At 28.5% G+C, this 21,376-nt stretch overlaps 1 protein-coding gene across 1 annotated transcript in view; it reads right to left on the bottom strand.

The window, feature by feature from the left end:
• Positions 1–16,372, bottom strand: part of LOC147807793 (GTP-binding protein 4-like) — a 29,889-nt gene extending 13,517 nt beyond the window's left edge. Inside the window, exons 1-13 of the mRNA XM_087165696.1 lie at positions 16,080–16,372; positions 15,828–15,998; positions 13,942–14,045; positions 8,945–9,028; positions 8,516–8,669; positions 7,538–7,630; positions 4,740–4,889; positions 4,040–4,081; positions 3,850–3,915; positions 2,015–2,206; positions 1,814–1,888; positions 1,055–1,106; positions 873–970 (exon numbers count right to left, since the gene is read on the bottom strand). Coding sequence (XP_087021822.1) covers positions 873–970; positions 1,055–1,106; positions 1,814–1,888; positions 2,015–2,206; positions 3,850–3,915; positions 4,040–4,081; positions 4,740–4,889; positions 7,538–7,630; positions 8,516–8,669; positions 8,945–9,028; positions 13,942–14,045; positions 15,828–15,998; positions 16,080–16,127 — 1,329 coding nt within the window. The 5' untranslated portion in view covers positions 16,128–16,372. The remainder of the gene's footprint in view (positions 1–872; positions 971–1,054; positions 1,107–1,813; positions 1,889–2,014; positions 2,207–3,849; positions 3,916–4,039; positions 4,082–4,739; positions 4,890–7,537; positions 7,631–8,515; positions 8,670–8,944; positions 9,029–13,941; positions 14,046–15,827; positions 15,999–16,079) is intronic.
• Between the last annotated feature and the right edge of the window lie 5,004 nt (positions 16,373–21,376).

The raw sequence follows: 21,376 nt of genomic DNA, 5'->3' as shown, positions 1-21,376 counted from the left end.
AATTTGAAAATGATCCTCTAATGAACCACAATAAAAAATACAAGTTGTCAGAACCATATAAATTTTAAAAAGCATACAATAAAAAAATTTCAGCAAAGTAAATTAATTTTCACTATCCTCCACACACACATATGCATATAAAATCAGAAGATGATAAAAAAAATTTGGGAAATATTATGCCTGAATACAACAATATTTCATTTATCATTACAAAATAATACAATTATCCACATAAATTAGATATGTTATTTCAGAATTTTTTTATCACTCATTCACTCTCAGATAGCAGTCAAAAAAACTAAGAACCAGAATAAATGGATTTGATTATAATCGAATATGAAATCTTAATTTTCCTGAATCATATGAAAAAATGATAGATTTCTCATGATACAGAAAAAAAGTAACTTAATTCATTACAAAATACCCATTGATATAGATATTTATATGTTTAAACAGCTTACATTTAAAAGAATTCAAAGGATCAGAAATATAGATTTAATTTTTTATTTATTGATATTGAACATTTATTAAACTTCCTTAACTATATATATCTATGACCAAAGAAAAAATGTATATCTATTAATTGTGAGAAATATGATCAAGTTATTTGACACATAACTTGCGGTTGTTATTTCTATAATAATGTGGCACAATTTTGACACCTGATATCAGCATAACAAGTTCTAATCTGTGCTAAAATCATAAAACCTTTCAGAAAATAATGAAATGGTGCTATGTCTGCAAACAATTTTCAGTAAAACATCAAATTATTTTTTATTGATTAACATTGCAACTTAAAAACAAATTTATATAGCAAAATAATTATATCAATCCTTTTTAATATGTACAAGAAAATGGCATTAAATGCTTACCTCTATTATGTCTGGATCAATATAATCGGCAACGTTATGACCTTCCCACAATTCAGGGATAATATCATACTTCTGATCATCCTCTATTACATAATTTTCTAAAAACAAACATTTTTGTTATTTAAGATAAAAAAATTAATTAATAAAAGAAAAACAGTGGAATTGAATAAAATCCAACTTACTTTTGAGATCTAAAATATAATCATCCCCTAATTCCTCTTCAAGATCTCTCTCCTACAAGCAAAAATGGAATATTATTGCAAATTCAAGTAACATATCAGAATTTTATGTTAAATGAATCTAAAAAAGAAAATTTCATTACACTTTACAGTTTTCTCTTAGAAAATTAGAGTCTAATCTAAAAGCTTTATATTTTTTTGCATTATGAATGTCTACACAGTACAGAACTGCTGTTGTTATCAACACCAACAAGAGACAAAAGAAATTTAAGTTTATTTATTCTCCATAGGTATTATTTATTTTCTCATTCAAATTCAACATTCTGACCAGTTCACTAAACTAGTCATCTATTTGAATTAAAGCAATCATAAGACTATTTTTTATTGAATTATTTCAACATAAACATGGATAAACAGTTGGATTAAATTTTAAAACTGTAAGTGCTGTATTGAAAAGATTTAGAAAATTTGTATAATAAAATAACTAAATTTTATTTAAAACAAACTTCATGAAAAAACTGCAGACTGGCATAAATGCAAGTGATCTGGGACTTATTAAGCAACAGATTTTTTTTCTCACTTATAAGTATAATTCTTTTTAAATTAAATAAATATATAATTTAGAGCCATGTTTAATAATATTAATACTGCAAAGGTAAAATTATAATAAATAAGTAATTTGAAAAAATAAATAAAAGTCTGGCATCATAGTAATGTATAAGAATTCATTAAGTTATTTAGAAAAGCACCAACTAAACTTACAAGCTTTTTCTTTTGGTCAGTTTCCATCTGTTGCTTTTTCTGGACAACTTTTTCAGGAATGAAAGGTAATCGATGCTAAAAGAAAACATTTTATATTGAAAACTCATAAAACCAAGAAGTTTAAGGAGACTTAAACAGTATAAATAAATACTTTAAAAGCATTTAAGTCTTTTGCAAAAGAAAAAATAAAAAGTAGATTACCTTATTATCTCTGGGAACAGGAATTGCAATTTCTAGTCGATTCATAATTTTAGATGTTTTGTTGCTTTTATTCTTAACTTCTACACGATGTTCTAACAGCCTATCACAAGCTAAATTTTTTAATTCAATAACACCATCTCCAGTCAATGTACTCATCTCTATTACTTCTTCAGTTACATTTGAAATAGCTTTCTAAAAAAAAAATATAAAAATAGAATGAAATGAAAAGATAGGACAATTAGTTTAGAAAAACTTGTTTAAAATAAATTTTTGAACAAGTAAATTAGTTCAATTGGCTAAGATTAGTTAATTATGCACCAGTATGTGTTGAGTATTCAGCTATTTAAGATCCCTTTTTTTTTTCTCTCACCAACATCAGTGATAATAACTGTTAATGTGTATGTATGTATTCAAATAAGTGTTGATGTAATGACAGAGAATGGGGGAGGGGACTGCTTTGATTAGCATGCGGATTTCTATGTTAACTTTAAAATGCAGAGCATCATTGTGAGTATACTATACCATACTAAAAGAAAACACAAATATTTTTAATTCTAAATAGAAAAAACTTCTTTGAAAAAAATGCGCTAAAAAGCAGCAGAAATTTCAGAAAAAAGTAGCAATAAAGAAAATGAAGGAAATAAAAATGAAATTGATTGTGATTTTAAAATTGATATTGTTAACAGCTTATTAAAATTGGTGTCTTTGATAAAAGAAAAGCTTTTAAATTTAAAGCTATTTTTTTCTGCAACTTTAATACTAATTTGTGTAATAAAATATTTAAAAATTTAGTTTTTTCACAATTGGTTAGAATCAAAAGTATTTGCAATAATGTTGAAAATTTTCAGGAAGCTGTGAATAGTTTTTTAAATAATTTGAGTAATAATGATTTTCCTTTTAATTTTTGTAATGTTAATTTTTTAATTAAAAAAATGATTGAAGAATTCTAGGTTTTTATATTTTTTTCTTTTAACAGGGCGCAATTCAAGTCTTAACTGAGCAGCCCCAGTTAAGCATTCTATTAATTTATTATGTATTTCTTTCTCTTGACATTTTTCACTTTTTTTTCTTCATTTGCGCATTGTAATAGAGGGCGTTGTTTTCTTTAGGTTTTAGTTTTTTCTTTTCATTCGGCTTGCTTGAGAAATTGATGTCTGACCTGTGAATATGTGAGTTTTTATTTTTCTGATGATTTTGTTTGAGTTTTTTTCTTAATTTGTTATTTATATTGCATGTTTTTTTTCCTGGACTTCTATGCAAAACCATCGGGGTACTGAGGGAGTTAATTTAAGCATTTGCTTCTCCCTCAATTAGAAATGGTTTTGTTTTTATGGCTACTGGGGTCATAAAAACAAAACCCCCTGAAGACGTCGGCTTCGGTGGTCATATTTTCATTTTTATTTCCTTCGTTTTCTTTTTCTTTATACCATATTTATTATATACCACATTCAATTACCAGGCACAAATAGTCCGAATGTTTTATCTATCTACACTTCCTGGATAAATTAAGAATGTTTAAATTAATTTTGAAGTGATGCAAGTACGTCGAAGTGAGAAATTAATTTTAATTAGATTGTTTGCATTGAATAGAGCTTGGCAAATATGTCAATTTGTTGCAAGTGAAAAGACTTAATGACTGTTGAGATAATTTTTTATAGCTGTTCATTTGCTGATTAAAGATTGGTATAATTTCAAGGATTTTGAAGTAAAGAAATAGGATACATGTTCTGAAAATGAGTAACTTCAGTGTGTATCAATTGGGTGCAGATGCACAACAAATCAGTTCCATTTATTTGCAGCAATAGTTCAGAATATATTTTAAGAAATGAAGTTACCTGTTTTTCTTCAGGAAGCTCATTCACTTTAATGATATCACTCTTATTTGCAACAAGTATTGTAGGCTGAAAAACATAACGAAATTATAAAATAAAATCAAAAATCTTTAATTATAAGAATTTAATAAATTTTAATCTTTTCTTGCAATATAGGCAAATACAAAATAAACAAAAAAAAATGTCAAATTACCTTATTCAGAAACAGGGGTTTCAAACTGTTGAAAAGAGATATCTGGAAAAAAAAGATCAAACAAAATTTTAAATTAATTGGAGAGACTAAAAAAATAAGTTTAGTTACACTAAACAGTTAGTGTTAAAATATTGCTACTGTGTACAATTTTTTTAATAATTAAAAATTTTGAAAGTAAGGGAACAATATATAGCTGCTATTTGGGCAAGGTTAACGATCATACAACACTAATAATGATGCCACCGGCCTGTGTCGGGAAGAGGGAACTGGCCTTGAATCAGAAAGGTTCTAGATTCGAATCCCGGGCAAGGCATGAATGTTCTATCTTTCTCTGTACTATCTGTCCTTACTGTGAGAGCAATGTTGGCCCACCTAATATGATGCCCTTGAAGAGTGGCCAACAAATGTGCCCTTCAGATGCCTGTATGATGAAAGGTCATTCTCCAGATGGGCATTGGAGAAAGAAAAAACACTAACAATGACAACTAAATTTTTTTATTAAAATTGCTATTTGCAATCGAATCTTATTTATTCATTTGTCTCTCAACTAACAAGTACATATATAAAATAGTTATCTCCAAATAACAATACAATAGTCTCCAAATAACAATACAAATTTTTTGAATTTTTATCAATTTGCAAGTAATATTAATAAGTTTTAGTATAACAATCTGAAACATGATGTAAGGGAAATATTTACCTGTTCCTCAATTGAATGATTACACTGTTCAGAGGGATCAATAATGAAAATTACACATGCTCTCAAATGAGCTAGAGCAGTGATAGCTTGCATTTCAATTGTATTTCTATCTTCAAGTGGGTGATCGAGAATACCAGGGGTGTCAATAACCTGCAAGTAATATATTTATATATTCTAGATCTAGAATATTTAGAATAAATATGACAATTTTCAAAGGCGTACATATTGAGACATCAGTATTAACAATGATCTAAAAATATCTTATCTAAGAAAGGCAATATTTTAGAAGAACACACAAATAACTTTTTACAAAACGTAGCCTACTTTCTAATTCTTATAGTCGGATCTTCACTTCTAGTACTCAATCTTCACGATTTGAGGAGGTGACCTCAAATATGATTAGAACAGACTATATTTTACAATAGGAAATCACAAAAACATACCCCTTTAAATAAACATGCCTTTTACAATGGATTCGGATTTTTGAAAACTAAAATATAGGGGTAGTCGCAATCTGGAAAATATGGTCCTAATAGTTTGGCTTGGAGAGAAATCTTAAGTTTGGACCTTAATGTAAATTTTTTTTGTGCATATTTCGCCATATCTCGAGAACTTTCTAATCTTTTTAACATAGTTATAAAATTCATTTTATGCATGAATTAATTTTTGGATAAACAAGTTTTAGTACATTTTTTTACTTAATAATAATTGTAAAAATTCGGAATTGTAAGGTATGCTATTCATTGCATCATTTTAAATAGATAATTTTACATGGTGAAATATGAAATTCAAGCGAAATCAGTAAGTAATTCCCGAGAAATTGGCTCTTAAATATACAAATTTTATACAGGGTGCGTAGCCAAATCTCTGAATCAAAAATAAGCACTTTTTAAAAACTTTTCAAGCACTTTACAAAAGTTTTCAAGCACTCAAAAAATTCATATTCAATCAATGATATTATGGAAAAACAAAAACTTTTTATAAACAGTTTTAGCGCTAAAAAAAAAAGAAAGAAAGAAACGGGCGTAAATCGAAACAATCAGTACTTTCCCACATCACCAAGTGAATTCAACTTGACCCTGAACTCAGAACAAAAGTACCCTTACCCCCTACGTCAAAAAAAGTGTTAGAAGTAAAATAAAATAAACAAGAACAAAATTAAAATAAATTAAAAAGAAAAACATTTCATAAGGATCTGATATTCTCTATCCGAATTGAAGCACTCGGGTTTCGGTTCGGTGCGCGCGCATGCGCAAGTCATAACGTGGGTACGACATGAAGTCTGTGTGAATGATTACGTAGCAACACACCCCATTTTTTCGTGAAATGCATGGGATCCACCAGATATCACTGAAGGGGGAAAAAAATATTCGAAAAAAAAAAAGCACTTTTTAAAAAAGCCAGCTGAAAAAAGCACCTTTAAAAGCTTTTAAAAATGAAATCCCCAAAAAAGCACCTTTAAGTACTTTTTACAAACGCTACGCACCCTGTTATAACATTTGCATTTCTCAGGAACTATTCAACTAATTTCACTCAAAATTTGTATTTTGCCATGTAAATTTAGTTATTTTAAAATTTTTTGACTATTATGAAATAAATAAATACTTAGCAAAATTTATTGTTTGCATGGCATTATTTTAGGAAAAATGAGATTTATAATTGTGCACAGACTTTCAATTCGCTTAAAATATTCAAGAGATATGGGAAAAAAAGCAAAAAGTATAATTAACCATTTAGGAGTCTAAACTTTGGACAGCTGTTCCGACCTAAGTATGGGAACTATATTTCCCGGATAGCAGTTACCCCCTATGTTTTTGGGGTCGAAAATCTGAATTTGTCAAAAGGTGTCTTTATTCAGATAAAGTATGTTTGTCTGCCTGTTTTCGTAACTGAAAATATCGTCTGCACTCATTTGGTATATTTGGAGTCACCCCTTTGGACCAATAAGATTAAGTTCTAGAATGTGAACATCACAATGTGTGAACACAAGATTAAAAAGTTATTCAGGGAGGTCCAATTTTCCTTTTGGCACACTATACATAAAAAAAGGGTAGAATTGTGTGTGGTAAATATAAAATTTTAGAAACATGCTTTCTCAAATCAGTGAACATTAAAGTATTAAAGTTATAAAACTATAAGAAAATGTTGCTTTTCATGAACTCAAAAATGGCATTACTAAAAGCTAATCTAAAGATTTAAGATTATGTTTAAAAATCATAATATAGATTTTTATTTTTAATCTTTGATTAGAACCAAATACTTTGAAATAATGCTTTTCTAATTTTAAACATAACTAAGCATTTTAAAAATATTAATGAATCATCCCTCAGATGACCATTTTTTAAAATTCTGCCTGTATTGAATTGTTAACTGGATAAAAAATAATTAAATTTAAATATTTGGAGCAACTAATTATCAAAAAGATATTTGCTATCATTTTCTAAAAATATATGACCAATTTATTTTTATAAAATTTCATTAGTTATTTATTTTTATAATATAACTTATATTGTCCTAAAAATTTAAAAATAAAATTGTCAGAATGATACTTCAGTAACTTTTGTACAATTTATGGATGGTCCCTAAAATCATATAAACTTTTTACAATTTTAGGAATGTAATTTTATTTATTCGAAGAAGGTGATAAAAGTAACACTCTTCTGAAGAGTATGCTTATTAACTTCGCAGAGTTTCAGACAAAGAAATGAAGAAGCATCAAACTCAATAAAAAATATAAAAAGAAAATAATACATTTGATAATGAGTAAACAACATTGTATAAGTCAATAAAAGAAATACCTGCCATCTCAAATATTTATAATCAGTATGTCCAACAAAGAGAGACTTAGTAGTAAAAGCATATGGCTGAACATCAACTTCTGCTCGAGTTATCTAAAAGAAAACATTTAAGTTATCAATAATTAAGACTATTTCTGCATAACATTAAAAATTATGTAACAATAAATAATATACAATGCATTTCACATTAGAACATTAAAGGGAATAAATCATTATCGTTTTGCTATGTTATTTTGTGATTATGAGGTACCTAATTTTACCTTCATATTAACAATATAACAAAAACCTTGAATGTTTTTAATGAAAATTTTTAATAAAAAATTAAATCATTATCTAACAAAAGAGTATATGAAATCAACCAGAATCAAGATACTATATTCTTGATTATAATTGGTTATATTTCAATATTAATTTAACACGCGTACGAAGCATCATAGTTATTAAAAACATAAGATGGCAGACAACGTGTACAATTTTTACATGGAAAAGCAAAATAACACACTATGAACATTGTTTTATTTTAATAGAGGTTTTATCTAGTTTAGTAACTTTTAGTAAATATTACTTGCAGTTTCTTATGCCTTGTGCAGCTTTAGGCATTAAATAAGTAGATTTTTTTCCATGGAAATACAGCTTGACATCTTATTTGAGAATAAGTATGTATTTGGTAATTGTAATCCAATATATTTTAAAATACAGTAAAACATGTATAGGAAATTTGTACTTATATATACATATATATATATTGAAATTACGATTAGTAATTACCTAATAATTATTTATAACTTCATTTTTTGACTATGCTTTTATGTCTTATACTTCATATTTTTATTTTAAAATTCGATAATGCGTCAACACTACAGCCAAACCAATTTTACAATGACATTTTTAAACTAAACTTTAAAATTGGAATTTAAGAAATATTGTCCAATTTCTTACAAAAATAAAAATAATACATTGTAAAGCAAAACAGGTTACCTTATTAATAAAACTTGATTTTCCGACATTTGGAAACCCACATATAAGTAATGTTCTTGTATTTGGATCTATGGATGGTAAACGAGATATATGCTGTCTCACTTCTTCTAAGTAAGCAAGATTTTTATTTTGTGCTCGTATTATAGTTGCCATTCTGTAAATACATTAAAAACTATACAATACATCTAAGTATACAATATTTTAAAATGATTGCAACTAAAATTATATTGATATTCTTTCAAGAATAATGAACATTAAGATAAATTAAATAATGTATATAAAATTTGTATCAAGATATGAGGTTTCTGAAAAAATATTTATAGGTTACAAGACAACAGCGACAACTCGGAAAAGCGGTCATCAACATTAGGTCCTGAACTGACAAGTATATTTTGTTTAGTAGCAGTTTTTCTGTTCATTGGGACTCACCTTCCAAGAGCTGCCTTTTTAAGAAGTTTACATCTATAGAGTGAATCTCCATATTTAAGCAGTCTTGCATAATCTTTAGCAACCCTATAAAAAAAAAACATATATATAAATTTTTTCATCAAAAAGGCCCCACTGTCTGATACGCCACACAAAATTTAAATGTGTGATTAATCACGGACTTAACGCATATGTTTAAAATAACAAGTTACACACAATATAATTGATTAAAAATAATTATTAAATATACAATAAATAAATATGATCTTACTTAAAATCAGAAATTATGTATTTTGATCATTTTTATCATAACTTTTCAAGTGTACATAAAATTGCACCATGCACATTTTTAATGCAACACAATTGCTATTGCATTATGCTAATAAATATCAATTTAAAATACTTGAATTTTTAAACCAAGTGATTAAGAATAAATATAATAAGTTATCAAACTTCAAAAAAAGTTTGAAAAGAATCTTAATAGGAGCAAAATTGTACTTATAGCATTGTTTCTTTTTTAAATTTCGATCTATCAAATGTTAAACAGCTAAAAACCTTTAAAATAATTTTTAAAATATATTATATATAAATTAGAGCATAAAATACAGATATAAATAAGAGCATAAAATGATCGGGAACTCATTATTTCATTTATTAATACAATAATTAATTTAAAATATGCTAGTTATAAATAAATCAAATGATTAAACAGTTAAAAATTCATATAAACGTTAAATATAGAACAAATAAAACAGTTCATGCATTATTCTTCTATCCACATGCTCAACATCATTTTACTTTAAATTTTGAAATCGTATATTTCCTAGAGTTAAATAATAAAGTGAAAATGGGGATAAACTTGACTGTCAAGATAGATCATTTCAGCAATCTCCTTCCTACACACTCATTCGTTTAAGAGAAAGTCTAGCAGAAATTTCTTTCACTTTTTTTCCTCTACGCACACGTAGCAGAAGATAGAGGAATGATACTTTCATTAATGTGTGATTGCAAGAGGGGAATTTGTCAACAGCTTCAGTTGAAAGTTAAGAGTGTCAGTTGCGCTATTGTTACATTCTTGTAATAATGAAATATTGGAAAATCAATTTAATGAAGAAGAAAAATGTTCAAGCTCTATTAAAAAGAATTTTTTTTTAAAAAACTGATAAGCCACCCCATTAGATATGCTGCACATACCAAAATTCAATTTTTTAACTCATAAGCATGCGGCAGCATATCTCCACAAAATTATGGTAATGCTTTCTTACCAACTTAAATACTTAGCTACAGTATAAATCTATACACAGAAAAATAAATGTTTTAAAAAACTTTAACCAAAAACAAAATTGTCAAAAGAGAAACTGACTACTTCAAAAATGAAATAAACATGCAAAAAAATTTTTCTATTGTTTTATCGAATAATGTGGTCAAAAGTAAAATTATAAACGTTTGACGAAGCTTATGGGAAATTTCATTACTGAACTTTAAAGTTTATTCTTAAATATTGCTAAAATAAATAGTAACATAAAAATTCCTGTTTTTCAGTTACCTCGTAAACTCAATAATCATTTAACTTTAAAACCAATATTTTTCTATTTTGACAAATTTTATTTACTATTTTAACTCTATACAACAATGATTTACTATAAAAAGAAATTTTTACTTTTTCAAACAGATCAGTAGAAAAATATTGATGCTAAGAACAGGGGTGCCGGGATAGGAGGTCACAACGGCCTCCCAAAGATCTTATCTATTCGACAAATTATGTTTGGCCATACGGCATAAATTCAAAATTTGATTTTCTCTCCCTTTTTTCATTTAGAAAACGCAGATTAAATTGAGCACTATTATACCATCATTTATAATTTTTAAACAGCAATGACTAAAATAGTCCAATATCATTAAGCAAACCTCTCATATCTTCCTTAACAAATCTTATCCTCTTCTTGCCACACCCTGAAAATTTCATGTGCAAATACTCAATAACAAGAAATAAATTTCTATACTATTCACAATTAAAATTTTCTGAACTAAGATTCATAATTTAATTAAACTGCCTAAGCATAAAGAATATCACACATTTATACTAATTAACTTAAGAAAAAAACCTTGAAAAAACTTTGTCCTTACAAAGATTGTGACAAATGATTTTAAAATTGGACTTTCTCCGAATCGTGTAAACACGACTTGCAAGGCACGGTTTTCAAATCCCGTGAATATGAATAGCAACATTGGATTAAGCTAGAATGAAAGTAAATCACGAAGTTGGGTTCAAAACCATTTAAATATAAATTACGAGAATACAAATCATAATGTACAATTATTAATTTGCGTGAATATGATACACAATGAGTATCTTTTAAATTAGGTAAATACGAATATCCAAATTAAAATCGCTTGAATATAAATAACGATATTAGCGGATTTCGGCATTGTTTCAAATATAAAGAACAATAAAGTCTGACCAACCAAAAGAAAAAAAATCAAAATTGCAGAAGAGTCACATGTATGATAACTTCTTGTTAACTCTATTTAGCGAAAGTTTCAGAATTTAAATTTTAGACTGCAGTGAAAATTTTGTTCGAATATAAGTTTTGATTTGAGGAAGTCCAGGAATCAATGGTCTTGAGGTACGAGGAACTCTGAGAAAAAAATCACATGCCCTGCTCCTAAACTTGCAGGGATATGAAAAAACCAGAATTTCGGGGTACACACAGAATATAATCAGCCCTGTGAGACGCCCCTATTTCAAACAATCATCATAGAGCTCCTATCAGGGGTGATTGTGAGCCCAAGTCAAAATTCCGGAAAATTTTTTCAGTTAAAAAAAAAACAAAAAACAGTTTAAAATGAAAAAAATTTAAACAAGGTTTTTTTTCCTATATTTCTTAGTTTACTTAAAATATATTTAAAATTTTACACATACCTATACCATTTACACATAGTTATGATGACCTGGAGAAGTAATTAAAATTTACAAATATGTCTTTCTTTCTTGAGTTTATGATTATAACAACTATTTACTGATAAAAAATGAATATAAATCATGAATATAAGCTTATAAAGTTTCTCTCTGGCTCTCCCTTACAAACAAATAAAATAAACTGTGTTTTTAAGTTCCACCTTTGAAAATTTGATTTCCAGAAACTTCTGTGATAAATGATATTTTGAAACGTCTGGACCTTCGATCTCCGGAAATTTCCAGATCACTGTTAGTGAAAATTCCGGAAATCCGGATTTTTTCTGGATCACAATCACCCCTGTCCTATTTTTTTGAAGCCATTTTCATCAGAAATTGAGAGCTACAACAACAAGTAGTTCATTTTCTAAAGCTCCCTGTCCTTTTACGAAGAAAAAAAAATTGCAATATTGTACGAAAAAGTCAATTTGTTTTTCAAAATTCCTAATTTGATAAAAAATATTTAAATATAAAAAATGAAGCAAATGAGGAAAAACATGAGGTAGGTACTCAGAGGGGATATTTCTGTATCATTTTCTGGTGTCAAATGGATTTTAAACTTGCAAAAGTTTTTCTTTAAAAAAAAACTTTTATATGCTTACCTGGGGGTTATACCTTTCAAGTTGGTTTCTTATCTTTTTTTTTTTTTTTTTAAAGTTTCTCACTGTTTTCTTATTTTTTGTTCACGATACAGAAATAAGCTCATAGAAATATGTCTAACATGAAATGTAATAAAAAAATGCTGCTTTTTTCAACAAAAAAAAGATGAAAATGCAAATTTTTTTTAATTAATTTATCCCATAATGTGGTCAGATGTAAAATTATAAACATATGAAGAAGCTAATGGGAAAATTTTAACATTATACTATATAAACATGAAATGTAATAAAAAATGCTGCTTTTTTTCAAAAAAAAAAAAATAAAATAAATAAAAATGAAAATGCAAATTTTTTATTATTAATTTACCCCACAATGTGGTCAGATGTAAAATTATAAACATATGACGAAGCTAATGTGAAAATTTTAACATTATACTTTATAAACATGAAATGTAATAAAAAAAATGCTGCTTTTTTCAAAAAAAAAAAAATTAAAATGCAAAATTTTTTTTTAATAATTTACCCCATAATGTGGTCAGATGTAAAATTTTAAACATATGACGAAGCTAATAAGAAAATTTTAACATAATACTATAGAAAAGAAAATTTTCAACTCAAATATTACACGGCACAAACAATATTTATCGATGGTCTAAAACTCATACAGCATAGTACTTGGTAAATATATAAATATATGATTTAAAATGTATTTAATAAGACAAGACACTATTATCTAAATTATTTTATAAACGAATAAGTCAAAAAAATAAAATACCAAAGTTAAAAGTGTATGGAAAACTCACTAACACAAATATGTTTAAACAATGTCTAATGATTAATTTAAATGTGCTTATTAGCAAAATAAATAAGTAGAAAATAAACATTGGTATACAAGCAATTTTATAAATGTTATCATACAGGTACTTATTAAAGTTAACTATTAGCTACCAAGTTTAGTTACTAAACTTGGTAGCTCAACAACCTTACAGTTTTCTTGACTTAGAACTTTGTGTTATAGGAACTAGTAGTCAGTAGAACATAAAACTCTTCAGAGATGTCTAGACACCAAGCATACTTGGTACTATTTTTATAGTCCCACTGAATGGGTGAAAGGCTAATTCAACCTTGACCACACTGTTTATTAAGAATTATACCCAGTTATTTTCTCTTTCCACATATTTCTTATTATGTTATAATTTTTTCTTTTAGTTTATCATGTGTCAATTTGACTCAAAAATCTTTTTAGGCAGAAATTTTCTCCCGTACAACTATTAACTTTTTCAATGCTTTTTTCCTAAAATGTCAATTCAGAAAAAAAAGTAAAAAACACAATATCATTGATTACAAACCTGTTATATTTCATTTAAAATAAGCATTTTTTTAAATATTGCAGATTGAGAAAAGTTTGGTTATAAGATAGTCAAGATAAAATAAATCACACTTACTTATCTATTAGATGTCTTGCAGTATTTAATTGACCTAAGGCTAATTTGTAATGATCTTTATCATATAAAACATTCATCAAATCAGCAAAGAATGGATGGATTTCCTAAAATGTTTATAAAATAGAAAATGAAAGAAATAATTGTGCAAAATAATTTAATAATTACTAAGAAAAGTTACGTTAATTAAAAGAAATGTTACGCATGTGTTGGACATTTAACAAAAAAAGATTTTTAAAATATATATATTCTATGCCTACATAGCACAAAATTTCCTTTTTAAAATACAGGTACTTAATGGATTTTTTTCCATAAATCAACAGGATACTACATTAATGTAATAATTACCAAAATTTCTCATCAATGATTTTTAATAAATGAAATTATGATGTTAAGTTTGAGTATTTTTATAAGATATTTTGACTCATAATATTGATTAATATATAAATCTGTTCAGCTCCATCTTATGTTGTAATAAAATTTTTTTTTATAAATACTAATATAAAACTATTTTAATATGTTTATAATATGGAACCTTAGGTCTTTCATTATATGTATCTATAAGAAATACATCACACCTCTTGGGATGTATTTGTTGAAAGCAATAAGCAACTATCATGCATACATTATTACATTCCATAGTTACTGATTTACCAGTTTCTATCCCAACATATTCCTGCTGCTTTTATGTATTGTAGTTAAATCAGCTCAATACACTGAAATACTATGAAAGTCTTGGTTTTGAAATATCAAATTTATCAAAAAGAAAAACATTGACTTACAAAAACTAAAAAATTATAAAAATTAACATGTTAGACCAAATGAATGTTAATAAAACTTAGCAATTCAAATGATCTATTTATATAGCACAGATGTGCAAATTTAACAGCCATGAAAGCTGAAAAATAGAATATTCTGTGTTCCGCAATTAAAAAAAAGACTTTAAATATTGTTAAAAAAATTTTACGATCAGTAAATTAGTGAAAAGCAAAATAACCTCTCATTTTAAAAAATCAGTCAAAATTTGGGTTATTTTATCGTGAAAATTTTCAGTGGTCTGTCTAGGTTATTGAGAGATACCTATTTTGTGAAAATTTAGACATAATTTGTGAAAAATTAAAAATTATATTAAAAAATCAACACAAAAATATGTTCAAAATATGGATTTATCATTTCTTAATGGATACAAAAATAAAATTTTAAGAAAAAGTATTTTGTGAAACTTAGGTTTTTCCTAAAGTTGATTTTGTGAAGGTACCGAAGATAGTTAATTCAGCCTAGACAGACCCCTGATTTTGCTTTCATTTTAAAATTATAATGTGCCATGATTTCGCAAATAAAAACACAATGACTTGCAAGAACTTAAAAAGTATAAAAATTAAAATGTTAGACCAAATGAATGCTAATGAAACTTAGCAATTCAAATGATCTATTTATATAGCACAGATGTGCAAATTTAGCAGCCATGAAAGCTGAAAAATAGAATATTCAGTGCCCCACAAATTAAAGACTTAAAATATCGTTAAAAAATTTTTTTATGATCAATAAATAAGTGACAAGTAAAATTACCTCTAATTTAGAGAAATCAGTAAAAATTTAGGTTATCTTATCATGAAAATTTGCTTTAATTCTTAAATTATGAGCCATGATTTCGCAAATAAAAACACAGTGACTTACTAGAACTAAAAGAGTATAAAAATTAAAATGTTAGACCAAATGAATGCTAATGAAACTTAGCAATTCAACTGATCTATTTATATAGCACAGATGTGCAAATTTAACAGCCATGAAAGCTGAAAAATAGAATATTCAGTGCCCCACAAATTAAAGATTTAAAATATCGTTAAAAAAAATTTTATGATCAATAAATAAGTGAAAAGTAAAATTACCTCTAGTTTTGGGAAATCAGTCAAAATTTGGGTTATTTTATCATGAAAATTTTGCTGAGTAAATTTAACCTTTCTCAGATAAAACTGACGAATTCTAGATATCTTATATTGCTTGTGGACGACAGTAGGAGTTTTTCTTTGTGTTTTTGACAAAATTATATCAGTGAATTCCTAAAAAAAAAGAGACAGAAAATAGTAAGCACATAGATAAAACTTTTAAAAATCCATGTAAATTAAATTAATGAATCATACCTTTGCATTTGGAACACACACAATATTTTTAAAATTATAATGTGCCATGATTAAACTTAAATCAAATAACTATTTAGAAAATATTATTATTTATAATTTTTGAAATTCCATCACTTATCCACAAAAAACGTGGTAAATCGGAGCACGAAAGGAACAAGCTAAGTTTAGTTGTAAAAGAAAGCACCGGTGCAATTGAATTTTACAGTTAGATGGAATGCATGAGTGCCCATTTGTCTGTTTCCAATTGCTATCTGTGGGGCCACTCATTCTACGTCTTGATTGGATAGTGCCGTAGATATAAGGAACCCGTAAGAGGAAGTGAAGGTCCTATCTTCTCGATGGCAACGAAAAACCGGTTTTCAGGGTTACCTTATTTTTGTGGTTTATCTTATTATTGGCGTTTTAAAAAAATTTACTACCTTTTTTTTTCGTTTAGTGTTTAGTTGTACTAGCTCTGATTTCGAATATAACAATATAATAAAATATAAAAAATGGACAATAAATTGTATTTTTACTTTTAGAGTTAATAAAACTTTTAACTCGATTTAGAAATATGTATTAACTTAGTTAATTACTTATTGATAATTAATTTGATAATTTAATTTTAAAATGCTAAACTACTAACAGAGCCTTTAGTAGAGTGTACTTTAATGCAGAGCTGCCATCTAGTGATGGAATTAGTAAATCCCTACAGCAATGAAATGAAAATAGAAAGGAGTGTACAAAAAAAAAATTTAATTTTGGGAGGGATGAATTTTTTTTTTATTTCCTTGAAAAATAAGTCGTTTAAGAATTTTTTACATTTTAAAAGAAGAATTTACTGACATTGTCAAAAAGTGTAGAAACAATTGCTATTATATTCGGACCAGCAAATCATTCCAAAATAGAAAAGAGTATTGAAGAAAATGAAACTTTTACAATTTAAATAATGTTTTTTCTTCCTTTCATAAAACTTGAAACAAAAATAATTTTTTTAAAATAGTTTAATTTGTATAAAAAAATTCCTTGATGTTATGTTGACATTTTGCTTTACACTTACCTTTAAAAGTATTTAATTACGAATTGAATTGTAGTTTATGTTGATTTAGTTGATTTTACTGTGCTTGAACACTATTTCGAGAGCACAAAGCTTGACATCAAAGATTTTCTTTTCCGTCCACGTTGAAAATGCCCTAAACCTTCTTCGAAGAAGCATTATTTACATGCATTAACACATTGGTCACATATACATGAGTTGGTTTTCAGATATTTAAATTTAAACAAAAGGGGGAGGGAAAAACATTTTTCTAATTCTTATACTATTGAACTATTGTTTTAAAAATTATCTTGTGTGTGTTAATGTTAGCCTTTTCTGAAAAAAAATGGTTCTTCGAAAATTCGTTGTTTTGACGCTTCAGCTTTTTAACTTCTTCTGAAGAAGGAAAATAAATTATATTTAAAATTGTACTTAAAAGAAACTATAGACAAAGGCTGCAAATAAATTTCATGCATATTAAAATTTAAGCGAGAACGAAACATTATCTGTGAAAACCAGCGAATCCCAGTTGGGGTAAATAACGAAGCATACTTGATTTTCGGGTGAAACAGAAAAAAATTGAAAGGAGATTGGTAGAACTATATCTAAGAATCATTAGGCAATCAAATTGGTTTTGCCGTTTTTTCATCTTTTCTTCTTTAGGGACTCGATAGTTTCCAACTATCTTTTTGTTACTTCCTCGCTTCTCCGCATATTAGCCTGCGACCAATAATCAAAGAATATTATAGACAGTGTCCCCCCCCCAAGTTCTTGGGCGCATTCATCCCCCCTAAAAATAATTTGCTAACTTCCCCCTTCCATGTTAAATTGTTCGAAATAGTGCTACGTTGCTTCTTTTATTTATGTACTTAAAAAGAAAAAAATTCTCTCATCTAAATCCCCCCCAAACTATTCATTTTATTTAGTGTAAAAATTCCCCCCCCCCAAGCTTTAAGTGGGCGCATCGTGCGCCCACCTTCCCCCCTGATTATAGAACCCCTCTATATTCTTTGCTATAGTTATCGGTCTCCGATAATTATAGGTTAGCCTATAATTATTCTTAATAAAATAACCTATAATTATAGATTAACCAATAATAGGTTATTTTATTGAGAATTTAATCTAAATAGTACGCAATTAATTGCGTACTATTTAGATTAAATTCTTAATAAATATTTAAACAATTAATATTAAGAACGAGGAAACGGAACACTCTGTTCATATATTTTAAAAATGCTTGTGGCACATGAAGTCGCAATCTGATTAAAAACTTCATGTTCTGGTGTCGCAAATAAATGTCTCAGTCAGAATTTTATCAAAATCTTAGGAATCACTGTTGAGGATAATCACAGCTTAAATGGATTCATAATTAATTAGAAAAATAGTAATAATCCAATTAGCCAAACAAATAAATCTAGTAACCCAAATAATATCCTTACTTCCCCATTTAGTCTATGGCATACTAACTGGTCTTTTATGATTTTGATGACATACATGCTATCCGTGACTGAAATTAAATTATCAGATTTTAATAATACTCTTTTTTTTATTGTTTTCTTTTTCTTTTTTTTCGTATATATAAACTCCTGTTTGTGAAAATTGCAACACCATGAAGGAATCGTCATAATTGAATTAAATTTAATACACAGTTGAGTGGTAGTGGTACAAACAAATGATTAAACTTTCAAAGCAAACAAACAATAACAAGAGATCGAAATCAGTATTTTGTGTAACCACCACGGTCCGCAATAAGTGCTGCTACACGACATGGCATGGAGTCGAGCAAACTTTGAATGTTTGTCCGAGAAAGAGAATTCAATACTGTTTGCATGCGTACCCAAAGTTCGTCTGTAGAAGCAACAGGACGAGGATTACAAGCGAGACGCCGACCAACGAAATCCCTCACATGTTCAATCGGCGACATATCCGGGGAATACGCCGGCCAGGGAAGAAGTTGTACCTGTCGCGATGCAAGGAAGGATTGAACAGTCTTAGCAATATGAGGGCGGGTATTGTACTGTTGAAATACAGCACCTGGCAAGGCTTGAAGGAAGGGAACAGCTTGGGGCTGTAGAACTTCACTGATGTACCGGTTGCTGTTCAGATTACCCACAATTCGTAGCAATTGAGATCGTCCATGATATGCTATGCTACCCCAGACCATAACTCCGGGTGTTCGTTCACTGTGGCGTTCGACAACGCACTCCGGAAGATGGCGTTCACCGGCATAGCGTCTGACACGAATGCGGCCATCATGGTACCACAAATTGAAGCGAGATTGGTCAGAAAACACGACACGCTGCCAATCAGCAAGCCAGTTCCTATGCTGGTTGGCCCATTGCAGCGGCAGGCGGCAAAGGTTTAACGTGAGGGGGATCCTGTATAAAGGAGTCCTTGCGCGCAGTCCACGCTGTAGCAGACATCTACGAATTGATAAAGCACACAATGAAACACCTGTAGCTATTGACCACCGTGCTGCCAGTTGTCTAGAGGGAGCCGTACGGTCCGTTAGCGCAACGCCGAACAGGTGTCTGTCATCGCGAACTGACGTGACATTTCAGGGTCCACTCCCGGATTTCCGAGTTGTCCGACACTCGTCCATTCACTGCTTTCAAACACGCATCACGGTGCTGCTGTTACGCTGCACACGAGCGGCTACTGCAGGATAAGATAATCCAGCTTCACGAAGGCCGATGATTCTCCCCCGTTTAAACTCCGTAAGTTGTTGAAATCTCGCTCTCTTTCGTCGAATAGGCATAAGTAATGACTAAGCTAACATTTACCACTAGCAGATAACCACCGATAACCATACTCGCTTGGCTACAGCCGGCTATTTATTTGGATCCATCCGCCGTTCAGAGGGCGCTGCTCAGCATACGCATGCGCTACGGATCTGAAATTCTAATCATTTGCATATCATGCTCTACTTTGCACTTCCTGAAAATTTCAGCTCCCTCGCGTAAGTCCTTCATGGTGTTGCAATTTTCACAAACATGAGTTTATATATATATCAGCATAATTGTTACCGTGGATGACTGAAATCAAGGGAATGTCGATTTTCACCGGTGAATGCCAACAATCGCATAGTCGCTTTGGTGAATGTCCGAAATATTTGTTTTATCCGATTAGATATTACTTTATTCGTTGATATTATTTTATTTATTCGCTATTTTAATATCGTGGGATAGATTGGGTGAAACATCAGTGTTCGGAGAACCGATTCAATGCATATTGGGCAGTGGCACTTGACCTTAAAAAAACATCGATGTAGGACATACCGGGCAATGGCACTGAACCTTTAAAATACATTAATATGGGGCATACCGGGCAAATGTATATCGGGTAGTTGCACATAACTAGAGCTAGTATATAATTCGGACATTTACCAAAGCGATTATGTTATTGTCAACATTCACCGGTGGAAGTTAACAACCACCAATTTCTTTCATTCACGGTAATATAAATAAATTCTGTCTCATAGTATTCAAATTATCTACGAAACTGGCAGGATGTTTTGGAATTCGAAATTTATTTTCTGATTTCTTTGGATCATTAATTCCCAGGAAAGGAACCTAAGGAAGCACGTGCCATAACCCAAAAATTTTTCAAAATTTTCCGATTTTTTTTTAAATTCTTTCTTTAAATCCATAAAATGATATTTTTATGAATTAAAAATTTATGTAATTCATATGTAATTTAGCAAAATAAAAGATTAAATTTAATAATACTACAAAATTTATGCATCATTCTCAATTGTTGTATTTATTTAGTTTATAATTGGAGTTAGTTGCTATTTACGAAAGATAAATTTTCTTTTAATTACCTTTATTTTTCCACTGATACAGAGAAATAATTTTTAAAGACACCTTTGTTGAAATTAAAAAATCAATACCGATTTTTTTTTTACAATTTTAAATAACTTACAGCATTATCGAATTCAAAATTTACATTCTGATTTGTTTCAAGGATTAATTTCTTGATAAAACTTGATAGACTATGATGAATGTTCTTAGAATTTTTAACTAATAATTTCCACTTCAGACGATGTATCCTTCTTTTACTACTAATTAATGTAAAATATGGCGTACGATTTTTTTTTTTATTTTTTAATTTCAGCAAATGCTGGTGTTGAAAACTATTTTATTTCATTATCAAATAGCTTTTAAAAATATCGTTTCGACTTTATAAGGCCGGATTGCGTCAAATGCATAACTATAGTAAGTGGCAGATTATGCAATTTTATTCTTTTAGCTTTTAAGGTCATTCCATATCTAATAATTAC

This window comes from Parasteatoda tepidariorum, chromosome 6 (genome assembly GCF_982258835.1).
Source record: "Parasteatoda tepidariorum strain Cologne lab strain chromosome 6, Ptep-v5.0, whole genome shotgun sequence".
In the NCBI taxonomy this organism is placed as follows: Eukaryota; Metazoa; Arthropoda; class Arachnida; order Araneae; family Theridiidae; genus Parasteatoda; species Parasteatoda tepidariorum.
This window is presented reverse-complemented; position numbering and strand designations above follow the sequence as displayed.